Source organism: Episyrphus balteatus, chromosome 4 (genome assembly GCF_945859705.1).
Source record: "Episyrphus balteatus chromosome 4, idEpiBalt1.1, whole genome shotgun sequence".
In the NCBI taxonomy this organism is placed as follows: domain Eukaryota; kingdom Metazoa; phylum Arthropoda; class Insecta; order Diptera; family Syrphidae; genus Episyrphus; species Episyrphus balteatus.
Genome location: NC_079137.1, coordinates 16002094 through 16024259, shown reverse-complemented (window position 1 = coordinate 16024259; position 22166 = coordinate 16002094). Strand labels below are relative to the sequence as shown.

The 22166-nt window shown below is 31.4% G+C and overlaps 1 protein-coding gene across 3 annotated transcripts in view; it reads right to left on the bottom strand.

Annotated features, from left to right (window-relative positions):
- LOC129918052 (uncharacterized) overlaps positions 1-22166 on the bottom strand; it is a 196267-nt gene that overhangs the window by 28936 nt on the left and 145165 nt on the right. The window contains exons 5-6 of one of the 3 annotated variants that reach the window (XM_055998381.1): positions 20600-20650; positions 5101-5970 (exon numbers count right to left, since the gene is read on the bottom strand). In XM_055998381.1, the coding sequence (XP_055854356.1) occupies position 5970; positions 20600-20650 (52 nt within the window). In that variant the 3' untranslated portion in view covers positions 5101-5969. Of the gene's footprint in view, positions 1-5100; positions 5971-15069; positions 15857-20599; positions 20651-22166 lie in introns of those variants that run through there. The other 2 variants (XM_055998380.1, XM_055998379.1) reach the window with 2 other exon arrangements.

Genomic DNA, 22166 nt, shown 5'->3' with positions numbered 1-22166 from the left:
AGTTGAAAACTCACAGACAGACAGTTTTTTTTTCTTGTTTCCTCACAATCCTGTTTTGAACTTTTTAAAATTAAAATAAAAAGTTTCGCAATTATTATGTGCAATTTACATTCATAACATAGTTTTATAATGGTTGCCATTTGATTTAATAAAATCCAATGTATGCATTCCATCCAGTTGCATGCATTAATTGAATTTTATTTTTTGAAACTAATAATTTTTCTACGACCCTAAAAAAAAATAACCAAAACTATTACTTGGTTATTTTCTGTTATCAGTTAGTTAATTATATTTTTTTACTTATAGGTACACATTTTATAAACTAAACCAACATATCTACATACATACAACTACATGATATGAAAGAAGGTTGGCATTAAGGTTTTTATACCCATTTCATTTACTTTTTTTTTTTTTATATTTTTCACCCATTTAGTTAGACAGAATTTCTTGTAATTATTCTAGAAGTACCTAACGTATACCTACTTTGAGTGTTTAACTTTTTCTCTTTTAAGAAGCAAAAACAACACTTTGCAAATAACGTTTTTCCAGGTCACTTGAGAGAAATTATAATCGTTTGCTTTACTTTTTCATTGCTCATGATGAGTCATCCTCATCATGATAATAATAATTTTGAAGAGGAAAAGTTTTAAATGAAGTTTGTGTGTAGTATGAGCTGAACTTAACATTTTATGAAAATAAGGCAAAATATTGACGAAATAAAATAAAGTTTCTTCCAAGATTCCTTATTCTTAGATATTTTGGTTGTGTTTTATGGTCTTTTGAAATAGTTGAATTTGTTATATATAGGATAGGGGACTTTTCTGGCCAGATCTTAATTAAGAAATTTTGAAAGAAAAAAAAATAAATGTGAAGAATTATATAAGTAGGATTACCTAAATTGGTATTAGATTATACCTATATGTGGAATAAAATTTACGTTTAGTAAAGCAAATCGTTTTTTGTTTAATTTGGAACAGTTTTTTTGCAGTTAAATGACCTTCGCTTGATTTTGTTGCCAATGAGTAGGATAAATATAAAATGATTTTCAAATTTTTTCGACCAAATTAAGAGGCCAATTTTAGCATTTTCGGACACTGTCAGAAATGTTTTTGAAATACTATATGGGTATTTGTATTCGGACAAAATAGAACTGTCTCTTTCAACCTGTTTTGAAAATGCTTTTCTATATAAAAAAAAAAAAAACGGCTACAAACATGACTAATAGCACAAGGTCCAGCCATTATCAAATATGTATAAAAATCAGTACCAAAACACATAGGAACCAAAATATGGGCGCCTTAGTTTTAGTCAACACACATTGGAGGAAAATTTGAAAATCTATCATAAAAGAAAATTAAAGCAATGGAGGTCCAATTAATTGAACCAAGATTGTCCTTCTAAGAAATAACAGTAAATATAGAGGGGCCCTTGACAAAGTAAGAAAAGTGGATATAAAGACAAAGAGAGCCTTCACGCGGGAGATTGTTAATAAAGCACCTGCAAACTAACCCGGTTAAAATTGCATGAGTCGACACGCGGTTATTTAAATTTTTTTAATCTTACCCACTTTTTCGGTTAAAATTTTAGCCGAGTTTCTTGATCAATATCAACAAGTTGATTGGTTAAAATAACCTTCTAAAATGGTAATTTTAAACAATTTAACTCAACCGAGGCGACTACGCTGATGTAAGCAACAAGAACTACGAGTTTCTAACCAAGACTACGTTATTTTTAACACATAAACCAGCACTGCTTCTGCAAAACTATGCGAGGTGACCCATCAGTTTTCTTAAATACTTAAATGACTAATCTTATTTCAGCGAACATTTCTAGACCATTTTTTTCACATGGTCTTAAAGCAAAAGCTTAAAAAAGTTATTGATAAAAATATTGTTTTCTTTTGGAAAATCAAATTGTTTGAAAAAAAATTTTTTTGAACTTAATTTTCTTTTCCAAACTTAAATTAATAATGATTTAATATAGCTTTTTATGGCCTTTAGTCCAAACAAAAATTTTGGCGTTTCGTCCCGGTGAAGCTCACTTGGACTCATCAGTTGACTTATCGTGAGACACCTTGTCAATACGCAAATTTTGTTTTTATTCAGTTCAACTTACATAGATTTCTTAACGAAAACTTAATGTGAACTATATCCAGCAAGATTAAGATTTTAATCATTAAAACTGGAACAAAGGTTTTGCCCGTGGCCTGGCTAGTGAATAAAGCCACCGTCCACCGGGACGAAACGCCAAAATTTTTGTTTGGACCAAAGGCCATAAAAAGCTATATTAAATCAATAATTTAACAAGTCCAATTAAATATAGTGCTTATTCTTCTACTTTACTGATTCCAGTAGTATATAGAATTTGTATTATAAACCAATCTTCTTCTTCTTTATTAAATTAATAATAATACTGTGGTAGTGAGCTCTGAAGCAGATATGCACTACCCCATTAACGCCAGTATCTGTTTTGTTTTAATATTAGCCCAGTAATTTTAAGCATTTTTTACCCCAATCTGCGGAAAAATTCCTACTGAGCTCGATTTTGGTATAGACCTTCGTTACGGCGTTGTTATGAAGATGTGAAAAATCCACATTGATATAGCGTCCGCGTTAGAAGTTATAGAGGTCGAAAGGTCACGGAAATCAGTTTTTCGCATATATCTCGTGACATGTTGCTCGGAGGTCAATAGGGGTCTAGATTGATTTGGGGTGTTTTGACCCCCAAATGTTTTTACCCTGAGACCAAAACGTCTCAGGGTATGTAATTTTGACCTGAGGGTCAAAATTAATTGCTAAGATTTTATTAAATAGTTAGTTAGTAGCTAAGTAACTTAGTTAGTTAGTTAGTAAGTTAGTTTAAATATCGATTACAAGTGAAACTTATAAAAACGTAATAATTAAAAGCCAAAGAGATTACACATGTGTTTTTCAGTATTCAAATACTGAATTATTCATTCTTAAATAAAACAAACCTATTATTACGTATCATGTATTATGCATAATTGCATAGGGTAAAGTCGGGTGATATGGCACCACGGGTGATATGGCACCCTTTCAATATCTCCCATTTAATGATTTCTTTTCAAAGCAAAAAGAGCAAAATAGAATTCAGTCTGACGTAAGCTTTCAGTGGATGCATTCGGATCCGCAGTAACCATTGCCACTTAAATTTAAAAAATAGACAAACAAAAAAGTGAGTTCAATTTGAGCGAAAAGTTTTTTTGTGTAAAATTGTTGTACGTGTGGTTCCAAAAGTATTTGACGCCGGGGGTTCATATTAAGACATAAAGAACGGTAACGATTGTATTTTTGTGTTTGCTCATTGCAATAACTAAGCAAACGTGATTATTCGTGTCATTTGAAGAAAACAAAAGTGTAGTAAAATGGGGGATATGGCACCCAAAAACCTCGGGATTTATGGCACCGGTGCCATTTCCCCCGCATCTACTTTTTAACCTATTTATTTTTCAACTGACAATTGTTATTACAAAAAACTTCAGCAAACCAGGCCAAGTGGACTTAAACCCAGATCAAAAAAAACAGGACCTACTACATTAAAAAGGCTTCTTAAATGACCAGAACCTAAAAGTTTGCCAAATAGCTTTCAGATTGGCTGAAAAGTGCGGAATAAGGCAGTAATCACAATGTCACTTTGGGTCTCATGATTCGTGTACGTCTTTCAACAACACATGCAACAAGTGTCACAAAAAAATATCAAGAAGATATATGGTGCCATATCACCCTCGATTAGGTGCCATATCACCCTCCATTTTTTCAGTCATGTTTTTTTTAATGTTTTTTATTTTTGCAAAAAATAACAAGAAATTATCTTCGAATTACACTTATGTACCTATTTTGTATTTAAGAAATAGTTTTAATATAAATCTGCTTTTGTTTGAAATAGATATCTTCTTTATTTCTCATGTAATAACGAAAAACGAAAATGGGTTCCATATCCCCCGACTTTACCCTACGCTTGAAACAGCTCTATTCCGAAAACGGTTGGATTTATAGAAAAATGCATAAGGCAATATTTGTAGATAATCTTATGACGAACAGATTTTCTATAAACCCCTATTGACCTCCGAGCAACATGTCACGAGATATATGCGAAAAACTGATTTCCGTGACCTTTTGACCTCTATAACTTCTAACGCGGACGCGATATCAATGTCGATTTGTCACATCTTCATAACAAGGCCGTAACGAAGGTCTATACCAAAATCGACCCCAGGAGGAATTTTTCCGCAGATAAAACCTAAAATTACTGGACTATATGTGTATGATATTTGATCAAGTGCGTTCCTAAGAGCTTTTAGCACCTAAGAAAAATTATATCTGTTTGATCAGTAGTGCCTTGGTTAATTTAGTGGTTGAAACGGTTCGATCGATGACGATGGCTGTATGCACGATAAGTATGACTCATATGCTGAAGTTTTACCTGACCCTGTTAGCAGTGTGCTATAGATTGCAATTTCATCTGAAAGGCCAGTCATATGATGCCAAGTCCAACTTAAGAAAGCTATTGGTATGTATGTATATCATCTATTCCAAAAAAAAGGATAGGAAATAATAGGCGTGTTTTTTCTAATACTCAGTAGCTACTCATTTTTCATTTTATTCGCAAAACAATAATAAAAATTACACAAGTACCTAAGTATTTGTTTTTGTTGTTTTTCGAATAAAATAAAAAAATGAGTAGCTACTGAGTTGTAGAAAAAACACGCCTAATAATAATAATATGGGTAAAAATTTGTAATCAAAGTTTACATTACGTCATTGAAGAGTAACTCTCTTGTCTTTTAAATACAAATTTTGTGCGACAATTTATTGCCGAAACATAAGCTGGTTTGTAACCACAGTAAAAAATGATGTCAACTTTTTAAGATTGGTATTATCTCATAGCGAATATTGTCGACTTTATTCGTTTGAGAAAAAGTCTTTCAAGAACCACTTCAAAATTTTGTAATATTTTTGATTCATCAGGAACTAAAAACAACGCAATTCACAGTAGTCGGTTAGTTTATTTTTATTTCATTTGAAGTCATTTTTACAGTTGTAAATTAAAAAAAATCTCCTTTTTCATTTGAATTGTTTCTAGTTAAGCCTTTAACCCTTTCATGGGTAATTAAACAATTTTCTTTGTTCAGTGTAGTAGCCACATTTCTTTTTTCATTTCTAAACCTTTAAAAAGAACTTAAGATATTTAACGTTTATGCGCCTCATTTTCCCCAATGAATCCTTAAGTTCTTAAGTATAAAAGTCTCTGCTAGTCATTGATACGATCCATTAGTCTTTAATAGAAGCAATGCCTCATCTTTATATCCATATTACGTATAGGGATATAAAACAGTACAAAACTTATGGAAAACTTCACAAACTTGAGCCTACATGTATGTGTAGTGTATATGTTTCATATGGCAAAATGGAAAAAGAAATCGAAAACCAACTTTTTCCTCGTCCTTAATTGGATCGAATCAAGTGGAATTGGAAAAGTTTCCAATTAACATGATTCGCTTTCTGACAGCATCGTCTGCCTGCAAAGCACACAACACATCACCTATAAAAACTAAACTTGTATTTATGACTCACAGGTTTCCTCAACTACACACTTCGACCTCCAAACCGGATGTAGGACAGAAATTCATTTTCTCAAATAGGCAAAGATGACCAGTCTAGCAATTACTTAATTAAGTTGAATCAACTTTCAAGAAGAAGACAACCGACGTCACTTACCAAGAATCACCAATATTCTCCAACAGAATAGAAGGACGACAAACTATGTTATTTAAATATTTATTAAACGGATCACAGTTGAATGGAGGAATGGTAAACGTTTTAGCAGGTCAAACGATTCGCACTTGGCAGGATATTTTTTCTTTCTCTCCACACGATTCATAGAAATTGCCAACATTCATAATCCAAGATGATGACCATTTTCCTTTTTTTTCTTTCCAAAAAAATTCTTAAGAAGAAAAAATATAAATGGACGTTATGACAATCGAAATCTTTTGCCAACTGAAAAAAGGAGGGATAATAATTTCAAAAAAAAATTCTCCCAAAAGATGGCAATGTCATTCATGGGTGCGAGTTATTGCAGCTCTCGACACTCAATATTTTGCATACTTTTGGGCTTATTAACAAAAATGTTTTTGTCTGTAGAGGGGTTGCCAACCGACGACAACAATGTGATTTTGATTCAATGGCTTTTGAAAATAGCAAAATTCTCTTTCTCTCCCTTGGAGACTTTTTTTTGTATAGCTGGTGTTTGAGATGAGTGGGAGTGAATGCAATATTATGTAAATGATAATGACAGTGCTTTGGTTGAATTAAATTCGTCCTTTTTTTTCCTAGCTTTGTTTGTATTTTGTATTTGTGTTCGTTTGATGGGTTCATGTTTTTCTTTTAACTCAAACCCAACGACCAATATAGCTATGACAAAAAAGTATAAAGGATCTGTTTTCAGTAAATGGCAGTTGTTATTTTTTATGCGCAACATTGCATTCTTTTGGTTCTTATGAGATTGAATCCATTTAGCATAATTTTTTTTTATCTTTTTGTATTTATTTATCATAAAAGAAATATGATTTTGATTCTTGTTACAGATTATGGTGATTCAAATCTCAGAAATGCAAATGGAAAGGATGAATGGTGTTTGTTAAGCTGTTTAAGCTTTTTCAAGGATTGGAGTGGAAAATGTATGAATAAATTTGAAGTGAAGCATTAAAATAGTTTTGTGTCCTAAAAGTGAAAGAAAATATTTTAAGTAAATACATTTTGTATAGAATTTTATAAAAGTTTTTTTAAACTACATATGTATTTAAAATAGCCCAGGGTCGATACTTATCGATTTATAATTTATTTGATTTAAACTATTTTGTTTTCACCTTATTTTGACTTAATATCAAACAAACACCATAATTTTTTAATCGAAAATTCACGTATCAAATTATCAGCTTTTTTCAAAAACTCGGTGTGTATTTTGTTCGTTGAAATCTCTACTTTCTAATGGTGTAAACAAAAATTTACACTAGTATGACATAGTACATGTCCTCGGAAAATTAAAAAAATGAAAAAAGCTTAAATTCGAATTTTTTTTTATCATTATTTACAATTTTGGTTTATTTATTAAAATTTACACTTAAATTATTTTAAATTTAAATTGTAAATTTTAATAAATAAGCCAAAATTGTAAATAATGATAAAAAAAAAATTCTTTTTATTATAAACGTTTTATATCACCTTTTCATATAAATATTAAAAAAAAATCATTAGAAAAAAATATTTTATTCATAATTCTAAGTTTTGTCTTTTGTCCTCGAGCAAGAATAAAAAACAGATTTATAATAAAAAAAGCTTATACAGGGTGTCCCAAAAGTAATGGATCAAACGAAATATGCTGATAGGCCAACGTTAGGGCTCTCAGAGTTTGGTAACTTGTTCATCCCAAATCCTTACGGTTTTCGATTTAATGCAGTTTTTGTGAAATTTCGAAAAATCTCGACTTTGCAACAGTATTTTGCCTCCTTTGCTCATAATTGATTTTTGTTTTTTACAATTCTTTCACTAAAACATTGCCTAATAATAAGAAATAATTAATTAATCAAAATATTTTTTATTTCATATGCCGTTTTGCTGCAAATAAATTAACAGTTCCATGTTTTATAAAAACTCAATTTCTTACTTTTATTTCAGAGCAACATCCTGAAAAAAATTTGTATGGTGTGACAATGGTTTATTATTTTGAAAACTTGCCGTGTTATTGCAGTTTTCAAAAATGCATAAAAGTTTCCAAAGTTAAAGTTAGAACTAAAGATATTACAATTTAAAAGCAACAAAACAGGGCTTTTTAGAGAAAAATAACAAAGAAAAATAAACACATTTTCTCGACTGTTGTTTGTTTATTTCTTTTTGAATAAAAGCCCCGATTTTTGTTTCTTATTTTGCTCTGAAAACCTCTGTTTTTTGCATTAAAATTGTAATATCTGTCGTTTTAATTACAACTTTGGAAACTTTTATGCATTTTTGAAAACTGCAATAACACGGTTGGTTTTCAAAATAATCAACCATTGTCACACCATACAAATTTTTTTCAGGATGTTGCTCTGAAATAAAAGTAAGAAATTGAGTTTTTATAAAACATGGAACTGTTAATTTATTTGCAGAAAAATGGCATATGAAAAAAAAAATATTTTGATTAATTAATTATTTATTATTATTAGGCAATGTTTTAGTGAAAGAATTGTAAAAAACAAAAATCAATTATGAGCGGAGGAGGCAAAATACTGTTGCAAAGTCGGGATTTTTCGAAATTTCACAAAAACTGCATTAAATCGAAAACCGTAAGGATTTGGGATGAACAAGTTACCAAATTCTGAGAGCCCTAACGTTGGCCTATCAGCATATTTCGTTTGATCCATTAATTTTGGGACACCCTGTATAAAGTTTTTACTGTTGCAGAATGTAAACAAACTAAGCAAAATTTTAAATGATTTAGTAAATTGCTAAGTTAAAAACCCGAATGCTTTTTGGCCTAGTAACTTACTAAAATGGCTTTATCAATTTACTTAATCGTTTAAAATTCTGCGCCATTGTTTTTATGAATATCTACATTTGATTGATATCCATGTAATCATCAAAAACGGGGTTTTTCGTGTTTTAGTTATTTTTCAAACAAGATAAAGATTTAGAAGATATGTGAACAACGTTACGAAAATTTTAGAATCTATAGCTGAGAACTTAATACAAAATAGCCCAACATAGCCTTAAATAGAGATTATTTTGGCTTTTTATCGTTTTTCAAAAAAGCGGTAGACTTAGAAGATATGAAAATAACACAACTTTTATTCTCAGGACTTAGGGCCAACTTAACACACTGTCAGTTTCATTATATATCTTAAGTCAAATCGTGGGAGTTCACACACTATAAAAATGTTTTTTTTTTCAAAAACTCAAGACTTTTACATTTAAATTTTTGCATAAGGAGTATATCCATGAGTTGATCAAATACTAATATTTTTAAGCTGTAAAATGCCGTTTCAAACAAAACGATATCGATAGAAAAGTTTTAAGAAGCAAAACTTTAAGAAAATAAATATGACGATTTCAAAAAGTTTGGGGAAACGACGCAACTTAAAATTAAATCACCATGTATTTACTTCTTCACAGTTCAAGAGAACATGCTCACAAAGTTTGAGCAAAATATAAAATGAGGCCGCAACTCCAATTGGACGTTTTCATATGGAATTATTCATAGCTCATTCTGTGGCGTTGTAAATATTAGATACATTGAAATAATGATCAAATTATCGAGTTCAAAGAATCGAGTGCTTCATACTTGACAAATAAAAGAAATCAAAGCAAAATAATAGTAAAGTTTTCAAGAAATTCCAATAAGTTTAAGTTTTATAACAATTTAATTTTAAACAAATAAAAAAAGTTACTAGAAGAGGTTTGTGTATTTTCATACTTGCAGGCAGCTGCTTGTGTAATCAATTTATATTGAAGGTTTTGAATGAACAACAACTACCTGTGTGTGTTACCACCAAGTTCATAGGCTGGAGTTATAGCTATTTCACGGGGACCAACCCGATCATCAGACTCCTTTCAGTGGTGCTAAGTCGCTTATGTTCAATTGATTTTGAAAATTGCCCGAGCTGGGCTTGAACTCACGACCTAGCGGTTGGGAGGCCGACGCACTACGCTTCGCACCACCGCTGCCACTTGTGAATTCATAACCCCGAACAGGTTTTCCAATTATCAAGTTCACTTGAACCGACTAGCATTTTTATTAACTCAGACAAGTCTGTTATTGTTCATTCGGTTTCTTTCACTTTTTCTCCAACTCTATTCGTATGACAACAATTCGTTGTTCGTATACAAGGAGGGAGATGAGCGGAAAGAAGTTGACCACTGGTCAAATTTGTAATTCATTATTATTAGCTGCTTGTGTTATTACACAATTGTGTAATTGTGTAATAACAGACTTGTCTGAGTTAATAAAAACGCTAGTCGGTTCAAGTGAACTTGATAATTGGAAAACCTGTTCGGGGTTATGAATTCACAAGTGACAGCGGTGGTGCGAAGCGTAGTGCGTCGGCCTCCCAACCGCTAGGTCGTGAGTTCAAGCCCAGCTCGGGCAATTTTCAAAATCAATTGAACATAAGTGACTTAGCACCACTGAAAGGAGTCTGATGATCGGGTTGACCCGTGAAATAGCTATAACTCCACCCTATGAACTTGGTGGTAACACACACAGGTTGTTGTTGTTCATTCAAAACCTTCAAAAAAAAGTTACACATACACCATAGTGACTCGTATTACTTTTTATTGAGTTAATCAATGTCAGTCTTTTGTTTGTTTAAAAATAAGGTTCTTTCATGTAATATTAATTACATCAATGTTTTGAAGCTTTATACATATTTGTTTAACCGTTCTTTCTAAATCCATGTGTGAAAATTACAAGTTCAATACCTGATATATTTAAGTAAAATAGCTTTGGAGCTGTTTTCGTTAACGAAAATTTTAGGTAAAAATCTATTGTGCCATAACATATGATTAAAACTTTACTCAAACCCTTTTAAAATGGAAAACAAATGCCTGGTTTGGTGTGAATCAATCTACATCTATATTCCATTGTTTTAAAATCCTAAAGCAATATAATGTACAATGTTTACTTACATATTTCATACGAGGCATTGAACTTATAACAAGAAACCTTTATTTTTTTTTTTTGAAACCTCTTTTCATATTTCTTATAAAACTCCTAAAATACTCTCAACATTGTCATCAACTTCTTTAACACCTTCAATCACCTGTAATGTACCATTAAAATGTAAAAGTGCCAGCCCACTCGAACCGAATAAAAGCAACATCGACCCTTTTGTCAGCTTTGCCACCTGCCAAGAGATCTTTTATTAATAATAATATTTTGTGACGTATCGTCGCTGGCATCATCATCGTCATCGTGCTTGTCGCCGTCGAATAGAAAACGAAAATATTCACTTTGCTCGATGAATAACTTTGTGTTTTTCTTTGTTACTTTGCATATTCTTGGGCGCACTTTAGATTTCTTTTTACTTGACAACTTTTAACTTCTCCTTCCTCAAACCACAAATGAACTTTTCTTCACTTGTTTCCATTTCCCAACTCTTGTCGCAGACTAAGACTGGATTTCACAGTTACTCATGCTTCTCAGGTGGATTGTGCGTCTTTTTACGACTGAAGTAACGAATGAATGATATAGTACTTGGGGTTGGGGGTATTGTACTGCGATGTTTGGTTTGGGCCTTTGCGCTCGTGAGGGAAAAAATTTATGACACACTCTCTTCTAAGCAGGGGCTCCCATTGTTTACATTATGGAATTGGGGATGAGGTGATGCCTATTTACTTTCTAGGATCAGCATCAGGATGTTTGTTGTTTTATTTTGTATTTTTTTTTTGTGTGCCCTCCAGTTGGTTTAACCGCGCGCCAACGTTTTGTTAAGGGGGAGTGTTACTTGCACCTGTGAGCTTATACGTGGCAGGCAGTAGTAAGAGTGTTTGTGATATTTTGTGTTCTATGATGTCGAAACAGGACTTGAATATTTTAACCACACAATGGATGTGGTTTAAGAATACATGACGAAGGATTGAATAGCGACAAAGATGATTTAGATGCTCAGACTTGAAACACTGTGGTATATTGGTCTCATCTCGATAGCGTGTGGTTGTTTTTGGAATATGTTATAGGCACATGTCCAAAAAATACTTGTGGTTAAAAAAGTGGTTTAAATGTATCATGTAGATGGGTTAACGTCTGGACTTACATGTATCTATTTAAACTGATATCCATGAGTCACAAATTTATTGAGTTGTTGAGTTGCGATGTCAAAACTAGCATTTGAAATTTCGTATTCACAAAATATCGCTTGAATTTATTTATTTTGCATGAGCACCTTTCAATTATTTTTTTAAGCTATTGCATAGATTTTATCGCAGGCCTGGCATGGGGAGCTAACCAAGAAAAAACGTAACGAAAAATTAGTACATTTATGATGGTATGTGTGTATATGCATATGATACGATTGTCCGAAGCTTGCATGGATGTGTGAATGGTTTTGGTTCAGCCAGAGAGGATTATATAAATTGTGTTAGACAACAAAGAGAGGAGTAAGGAAGACGACCATAAATGCTGTGTCTGCAGAATAAATCAGAAGCAAAAAAATTATCTGTATTTTCTTTTCTTTTCTCTTCCCATTCTTCTGTTTCTTGTTCAACTTCTTGTGATTTGTGAACGAGTAAAGCGTTGCATTGCGCTTGCGATATTAAATCAGAAGAGAAAAAGTATTCTTGTGATTTCTTATTTTTTTTTTTGTCTGGAGAAGTTTACGACATGAGATTGTGTGTATGCATGTTTTCAAATGTGACCTTGTTGTTGTATATGAATTGATAGGTAGATAAAAAAAACATAATCATTGGTTTTGTGTAGTGTAGGTAAATAAATAATTATAATTGCATAAGTCGATAAAAAATGCAATGCAATAGCTTTACCGCGGCAGTCCTCGAGTGACACAAGTCTTTTTATATTTTTGTCGGTAGCATAACAATCGTGCAAATTTTTTCCCGACTCGAGATTGTAGGTACAACGTGCGGACTGGCTAGAGACCACTTCCACTAACTATTTACTGCTGGATAGCATTAATATTTTCAACTTACTGTTAAATTTTTCGCTATTTAATAAGTTATTTTTATGCTACTGAATTTTGTTCATTAGCCAATTGTCATAATTATTCCAATATTTTTAATATATTTTTTTTTACTTTATTATGAAATGAATACTTTATGAAATAAAGAATTTTATCTATCTATCTATTAATGGATTCAAAAGAAATCCATTTTTAGCAATTTATCTTTTAAAAATATTGGCAATGGACTTAAAAAAGAAAAACAATTTTAAGTTTAAGCTTTCTAGTTTTAAGATCTTCTTTCTTTGATAGGAAACTTTTGCATATTTTCCTATTTTTTGAATTTTAAAAAGAAAGGAAAAATAGGTTTTCGTTTTTTTTATCTTGAAAAATTAAAGCAAAAGAAATCAAGGTTTTATTAAAACAATTCGCAAATTCGGTTTTATTAAAACAACTTTGCCGCCATATTTTTTATTTAAACACTGATTGAAGAAATAGACAAAAACCGGGAAAAAAAAACAACTTGAAACAAATATTCAACTATTTATCGGAATACTTTTGCGTCGAAGAAGAAATTATTAAAATCATAGTTGAACGTCCTCAATTTTAAGTTTTAGGAACCCCTTTTGAAAAAAGGCATCTTTAAAAATAATAGGTTCTTATTAAAAAAAAATTGTCAAAGAATAATTTTAAAGAAAAATAAAATAAGCTGTAAATCAAATTAGTTTTAAAAATTCTTAAGGAAACATTTAAAAGGTCTGAACTCAAAACGAACTATATGTTACTTATTTTTTTAAATGCGTTAAAGCCGTTAAAAAAGCACGCCTTGGTTGCTAAAATTTCTTAGTATTTTAAAGATTTTGATAAAAATTTTATGATTTACGAGTGTGTTAGAATTATATTTGTTTGAAAATATTTTTTTTATATTTTTTTGACACCATGTATTTTTTGGATTTTTTTTTTCTTAGCTGGAGCCAAATTTTTGAATATGGACGCATGCAGTTTTGCAGCGATAATAGTACAGGTAAAATAGTACATACATAAAATCAATAAATAAAAAAAAAATTGTTACACTCATGAAACTTGGCAAAAAGTTTCCTTTTGGGATGGGAACCAAGTACAAAAAAGTCTATAAAAAAAAGTTGGGTGGAAGGGTGTTTTTTCGCGGACAAGAGGGAGGGGTGAAGGTCAAAAATATACTGAAAAAAATTGTTTGTCGAATATCATCATATGACACATGTTTTCAAGGTATTTTTTGATGCTGAATGTAATGACAGTAAAATAGAGTCAGTACGATTGCTGTAAGAAAAGTTATTGCCGATTAAAAACAAGGGTGTTTGTTTTTTGACTTCAACAGGTAAAATATAACCGAAACGCATGTGAAAAACATGCTACACTGATAAAATTCAGGATGAAGGTTTTAGATAAAGCAGGGACAAAGGATTCATAAAGTTCTTAAAATTATTTCTGGTGAAAGGGTGTTTTTTTGATGGGTTAAGTTGAGTGTGAGGAAGGTATCATAACAGCTGACTTAAATTTTATTTATTTTTAAAACTTGGTGAAAAAGTTTTGGTTGGTATAAGAATTGAGAATCTATAAAATTTACAAAAAATTTTTGAGTGAAAGGGTGTTTTTTTTAAGAAATGATGTAATTCGGAACTAGTACCACAAAAACTGGGAAAAAATTGTTACACCAATAAAAATTGGCAAAAATCTTTCATTTACAACAGAAACCAAGAACCCAAAAAGTCTATAAAATATTTTAGGTTAAAGGGTGTTTTTTTTTTTGGGAAAATAGGGAAAATTCGAGATAAGTCCAATAAAATCAATGGTATAAAAGGTAAACTCACGATCAATAAATATGTTCTCTTTTTCATGGAGATTACGAATAAAAGAAATCAATAAATTTTTTTCATGTGAAAGGGTGTTTTTTTAGGTTCAGAGAAAATATGAGTATATTTGATAAAATGTGTATTACTAGAGTAATATAAGTGGTAGCCTATTGAAATTCAGGAACTATGTTACTTTTGAGATAAGAAACAAGAATTTTAAGTGTCTATAAAAATTTCATGGTTAAAAGGGTGTTTTTTTGAGTGAAAACAAAACTGATGGATCACCCTAATGAAATTTGGTGAAAACGTTGAATTTGGGATAGAAAGCAAGAATAAAGAGTTTTTATAAAAAAAATTAGGTAAAAGGGTGTTTTTTTTGAAGAAACAGTAAAATCTGTAATTGGTCCCAAAAAGCCAAATACATAGTCCCAAAGATGAATAGTAAAAATGTAACTTGCTCACATTATTTGGAAAATTTACGTTAGTTAACAAACATTTCACACTTGAGTTTTCTACCAGAGTATCCACACTATCTGTGTAGTAAAGATACATTTATTCACCAAAGTTTGTTTTAATCTTCTTCTAACTTTTTCGACACAGAAACAGTTAAATTCTTTCCGAGAATGATTAAATATCCTTTTCACCACTACCCAGAGTATAGTACTACATCCTCCTAGAAATCTACCAAGCCACTTTAGCTACCAAAGAGCTCTATAAAATTCACCCAAATGGAATTTCTTCTACAACCACGAAACCGCATCCTATTTGAAACTTTAAAGGACGCATTTTACATTATCCTTATTTTAGCTTGCTAAACTGTGCACCACACAAGACCTTTAGGGATGTGCGTTTTCCTATAGAGAATGCGGAATTTTGTGCTGTTTTACAAGAACAAGTATTTCAAAGTATGTATTTTTGGTGGGAAACACGCACTAGGCGCATATTCTTGTGGTAAGGATTAAACTTTAGCCGTCGAATGATTCATTTGTGGATAAAATACTCTTCCAAACCTCAAACAAAAATGAAAAAACATACAAAATATTCCCCATTTTGGTAGCTAAATGATTTAGGTAATCGTCCTTAAATTTATGCAAAAAAAAAAAAGAGAAGGAACAAGAAAGAATTATTGCAGATAGAAGGATATTTTTGAATAATTCATGAGAGGGGATTCATTGCCGCTGCCGCTAAGGGTTGCTATGCTATAAGATACGACGAATTTAAAATATCCCAAAACGTGTCCATGTGGAATGGGAAAGTTCTCAGTTTTTCCAAGAGTGAAAATTGATTTTTCTTATTTCGTTCGCGTGAAACATCAAAATTTACCTGGGATTCAGGTGCAGATGGCATCCAGAGTCTGTTGAAACAAACCGGATTCGTGTTAAATATGTTAAATTTATAAAAGGAGAACAAAATATAGAGTATGGGTTTATATTTATTGTTAAGATTGGACATGGCTAGTACGTGACAGGAAAATTCAAAATTTCATTTACTAAAAACTGTTTCTCTAAAAAATAGGGTACAGACACTTAGGATATTGGATTCAGTTGAGGAGGAAAAGATATTGTCTTACATGGAGTATCTAAGAGACAGATATATGGGAATGGGTTGTGTTTCTATTTTGATATTTATTTGGGGAACAGAAGTTCTGTATGTGAGTATATTTTTTTGGGGAAAAGGATATTGGGTAGTAATGGAACAGGGGAAAAGGGTGAGATATTTGGAACCTTACTTTAATAGAATTTTACATTGGTGTGAGGTGTTAGGATATTGGTTAAGAAATTACTAAGTTTGGAATTGTTTTATGGTTATGTTTTGTAAACAAATCAGATCTGATATAGGTTTTATATTTGAAGTAAAGAAGTTTTAGCTTAAATTACAATATTATGAAGTTGTAGAGGAGCTAACAATAATGTTTTAATGAAATTAAAGAAGTTATATTAGAAAGCTGAAACATTATTCCAGTACTCTGAAATAAGTTCTAAAAAAAATAATGTGTTGAGCTTAAAGTTCTTGTGGAGTAAATAACTGTTTTTACTATAATAACTGTCAATAGGTACAGATTGCTCGAAAAAGAGTCTTCCATGCTTGACTGGTGGACAAACTGAATATCTTTTCGAAGACCGGAAATTGTTGCAAGGTATTCTATTCAGAAACTGAGAGTTAAATGGCGGTACCCAAGATGAAGACCGAATCTTAAAACTCGAGCGAAAATTAACCAACCAAAAAATCGAGAAAGGATCTGCGTTTAAAGCTGATACTGTCAATTACAAACCTGACAGCTCGAATCCAAAGCATATGGGAAACACCATTGCTGCAACAAAATCTCGAAAAAAAGACAACCCTTAAAACTTCTGGGAAGAAAAACAAATGCAACGAAATTTACATTCAGTTGACTTCGGACATGGAACAATCCAAAGCCGGAAGAAATGTCGAATGGGTTAATTCGACGAAAATCTCTGTGGGAGATATAAGAGCGTGAAACAAATACTGTTATTGTCTAGAAAAGAATTGTATATCTTTTTTCAAGAAAATTAAACCATTTCTCTTATACAGGGTGTCCCAAAAGTAATGGATCAAACGAAATATGCTGATTGGGGGACTTAAGGGCTTTCAGAATTTGGTAACTTGTTCATCTCAAATCCTTACGTTTTTTGATTTAATTCAATTCTTGTGAAATTTCGAAAAATCCGTACTTTGCTACAGTATTTTGCTTCCTGCGCCCATTATTAATTTTTGTTTTTTAAAATTCTTTTACAAAAACATTGCCAAATAATTAGGAACAGTTATAATTAATCAAAATATTTTGTATTCCATACGCCATTTCGCTGCAAATTAACTAACAGTTTCAAGGTTTTTCAGAGCAAAAATACAAACAAATATAGAGGCTTTTGTTCAAAGAAAAATAAATAACAGTTCGAGAAAATGTGTTTATTTTTGGTTGTTTTTGTTCTGAAAACCCCTGTTTTCTTGTTAATTAACAGCGAAATGGCGTAAGGAATAAAAAATATTTTGATTAATTAATTGTTCGTAGTTATTTGGCAATGTTTTTGTAAAAGAATTTAAAAAAATAAAAATCAATAATCAATAATGGGTGCAGCAAGAAAAATACTGTTGCAAAGTACGGATTTTTCGAAATTTCACAAGAATTGCATTAAATCGAAAACCCTAATGATTTGGGATGAACAAGTTACCAAATTCTGAGAGCCCTTAAGTTCAGCATATTTCGTTTGATCCATTACTTTTGGGACGGGAGTGGGTCATAATTCTGCTTGTCAAAATTCTGTAGGGTCAAAATACTGTAAGACCATAATTCTGTACGTCATTATACTGTAAATACAAAATTCTGTACGTCAAAATACTGTATGAACAAAATACTGACTTGCAAAATTCTGTACGGCAAAATACTGTATTTTCATACAGTATTTTTAAGGAAATTTCCTTTGATAAAGAAAAACACGAAACAGTAGCTTTAAATATAATTATTGACAGTAAAGTTGTAATTTTATACAAACATAATTATTAAAGTAAAAAAGTAAATCAATTCTAGGAACACAAATCAAACTTTTCTTAAACATACAAAATATATTTTACAAAAAAAATGTCAAAATCAATATAAATTTAATTTTTTTTTCAATCCGTTTTAGGTATGCAACGTGGTAATTCAGATTGTTTTTTTAAATAAGTGTAGTTTTGTTTTCTCTCTCTTTTTTCCGTAGCTCCTAATAAAGTACCTAGATTAATCAGCATTAGAAGCTTGCCTCTTTATTAAGTTGATCTCTTAGAAATTCATAGTAAACCCTCTTTTAAATATATCTGTATTTCAAAATTCTGTAAAAATGCTGTAAAAAATATCGTTTTGATAATGTAAAAAAGTGCGCGCGCAATTTACAGAATATTGATATACAGAATTTTGATGTACAGAATTTTGAAATACAGTATTTTGACCAACCAGAATTATGCTATACAGAATTTTGACTTTCAGAATTTTGTTCGTACAGCATTTTGCACATACAGAAATTTGACATACAGTATTTTGGCATACAGTATTTTGAATACAGAATTTTGCAACATACAGAATTTCGACCCCAACCCTTTTGGGGCACCCTGTATAATTATTTTCTGTCTGTGAAATGGTTCAGGTCAGCTTTTGGCCCAACTGAAAAGATCTACTGAATCGACTTTAAAAAATTCTATGTCGGACTTTGGTTGCAATTGTATGTATATTTGGAAACAGGTTGACCGCACCTTATTGTTTGTCAGTATGTTCACAGAGAAAAAGATCACCTAAAATTAAGTGGATTTCTGCAAAGTTTTTGCCAAGATGAAGAAGATAGTAAGATAGTAAGAAAATGTATATCTTAGATTAAGTAGAATCCAGCTAAATTTAAGACGAAAGTCATCTTAGCAAAAAGAACATGCAAAAATCTGCTTTTTATAATAGGTGGTCAAAACAAAACCGGCAGCCTTGCCGCCACTTTTATTTTATTTAAAGATTATTTCAACATTTAAGACCATATAAATAAGCAAACAAAATCATATTTTCTTAAAAAAAAAATGTACCAAGCGTGTAAGACCGACTTTAAAATTTTTCGGAAAATAAATCATTTTCAAACCAAAAATCTTAGACTGCCATGAGTCGGTTCTTCAAATCTTTCAATTTCACTTCATGAGTTTGTCTTTCTCGACGCAACAATATAAACACCAACATAAATTACAAGCCCAAGTGCTTTGCCAAACTTTATCAAAGTTACATAATAATGTACCTACTATATACTTCAGAGTTGGCCCCTCACAGTCTAACAACATCATCGTCACCATTAACAACACAAACATTATACACATTCATATTTTTGCCACTACTCTAAAAAAGTCCTGACAGAAAAAAAAACTTAAAAAAAGAAAGAAATAAAAGCTGCTTGCTACTTCTTTGCTTTTTTCCACGCAATTTTACTCTTCCGGTTTCTTTTTTTTTCGCACTTTCGCTTCTTATTATTATGAATTTCCATCATACTTTCCAACAAAACCCGTGTCCTTTGCCACATAAAGGATATAATTTATGACTCAAAATTTTGATGTTAACGTCGACGCGGTCTTCGGCTGTGTCGTTGTTGGCACCATCACCATCCACAAATTCGCGTGGAGTGATAAAATTTATTCACTTGAACCACCAACTCATAAAAGTTAAAAGTAAAGAAGCTCACTTATAAGAATTGTGTTTAAGTTGTATCCTTTCGCATAAGAGTTTTGTTCTTTATGGTTAAAGCGAAACAAATTTTGAACTTTAGGTTAGAAAATAAAATTTAACGACTAAAACATGCTCGGCCGATATTTTTTTATTGAGCCACAAGAGAGTCACATAAAAACCATGTTTACAACAAAACCAATAACCAACAGGTAAGAGTGTGTCCCTCAACCACAAGAAGTCCGCAAGGATGAAAAGGATTATCGAAAACCCATAATTTACGTCGAGATACAATCCACAAGTATCCGTAAAAAAAAAGAAGGGTGGAATGAATGGGAAAAGAAAAGGCGAACTTTGTGAACCGGAAAAAAAAAACAAATTGCCAAAGCACGAGGTGGATTTTCTTATCCTTTAAGGAGATAAAAGAACTAGTCCAGGACAATGGAGTCGCACTCTTTCGTGCTATACCGTAAAATCAATTTAGGCCGTGTTCTAGGTACAAATTGATTTAGTTCAATCGTTGTTGGGGTGACAGTGGTAGGTAGCAGTGCTGGTGCACATCAGACACCTTTTGTCGTCGACCTGTTCTAATTCATTGAATCCTTTCTTCACGACCAATACCTTAGTAAATTTACTATCAACCAAGTGTGGGATTACAGCTTAGAATGAATGACAGGAAATTCTTGATTTTTATCTACGAAAGCCATTGAATGGAAGTGAAAAATTAAATTGTAATATACTTGGACACTTTTTTTCTTTTTGGGGGCTACAAGAATGACGCTGCCGGTAGCCTATGTGACACAAGTTCGGAGTGGGAAAGTTAAATTGAAAAAAAAGGATGTTCTTATGCACGTTTTTAAGTTTGTCTGTGTTGTGAATAATTTAGTAAGGGATATTAAAGGATGTCTGACTTACCAGAAAGCGTCTCGTTCATTGTGGGCTGCTGATGCTGTTCGGTTGGTGGAGCTAAAATAATAAAAAATAAAGAATAAAAATGTTTGTTTGTATTCTAAGTAACATTTTATTTTGGTAAACAAATAGTTTAAAGTAGAAAAAGGGATAACTCTTTTGAGACTTGCTCAAAGAATAATAAATGGAACGTTCGGGAAGACACATTTTGATATATTTAAAATATCTCCAAACCACTTAAGGATGATTAATAGATTAAAAAAAATGTTTTTCTTATGTTATGTAACGTTTAACGTTTTATTGGAGGCTTATAGTGTTCAATACGGCTTGCTTTTATTTTTAATTAAGTTACAAAATATTTTTTTAATCCTGAGACTTTTTATTCGAAAAAAAGCAGTTTCCTTCAAACTTAGAAGAATTCTAAGAACTGATTACTTGTAATTTATTGAAACACTAATAATGCCACTTCCACAAAACTTGTGTTTTTTTTCTTGATACTTTACGAGTTTGATATTTTGTCTTCAAGAAACTTTTTCAAGGAGTTAATGCGAGAGAACTTCAATAATCAAATTTCGACAGAAAGACACGAGAGCTTAACCAGGAGATATAATAATTTAAGATCTGGGGCACTCGCAATACTCAGTAAGCATTTTCAACAGTAGCTCAATAAGTGAAATAGGAGGAAACTGAATTAATATCAAATTTTGTCAAATTTGTATGGCGCAAAATGTCAAAATACTCAAATGGGCACTTTAACTATTAACAACAACAACAACCACAATCGGCTGTTGAATTAGAAATTAACAACAAACAGAAATCACCAATTCCAATTATGGTTATTCACAATAACAATAATGGGCTCTCGAATCATCATTTGCCAAGCAATCAACAATTGCCAGCTGTTTTCACAGCTCCAATTTGTATATTTACAGAAATATTGTAATATTACAGAAATATTGATCACTATCCAAAACATTCAAAATATTCCAATGAAAGGTAAATATGTCCACATAGAAAATGGGGCCCAAAACACATTTTTATATCCTTGCTCGCTGCACATTTATTCATCATATTTTTCTGGTCAACATGCAAAAACACGAGTTCTACGTTCAAAAAAGATGTGGACTGCGAATGAAAGAATTATCACTTGATGAAAGATCAATTCGAAAGCCATAGGTATTTCAAAGTTTTCTGGGGGACAGCATTGGAAAAAAAGAAAGAGGAAAGGAAAAAGAGTAAGTATACACCATGGTGTACCAATTAAAAAAACTACGATTATCATTTAGCTCCTTCTATTTTTTGAGTTTTTGTTATGAGTTATATCTATTTGGAATAGTAACAAAGTAAATACATATGTAACTGTTATCAAAAAATAACAGTTTTAATGTTTTTTTTGTGAAAACTAAATAAATGGATACAATTCTGATTTGTTATTTTTTGATAGAAAAAGCAATGAGACACATTAGTTTCAACAAAATAAATGTCCATTTTGAGTAAATTAACTAGGTTCATCTCAAATATCTACATTAGGGTGCCCCTGTGTAGGTACATTTTATTACATTTTTGATCTTGT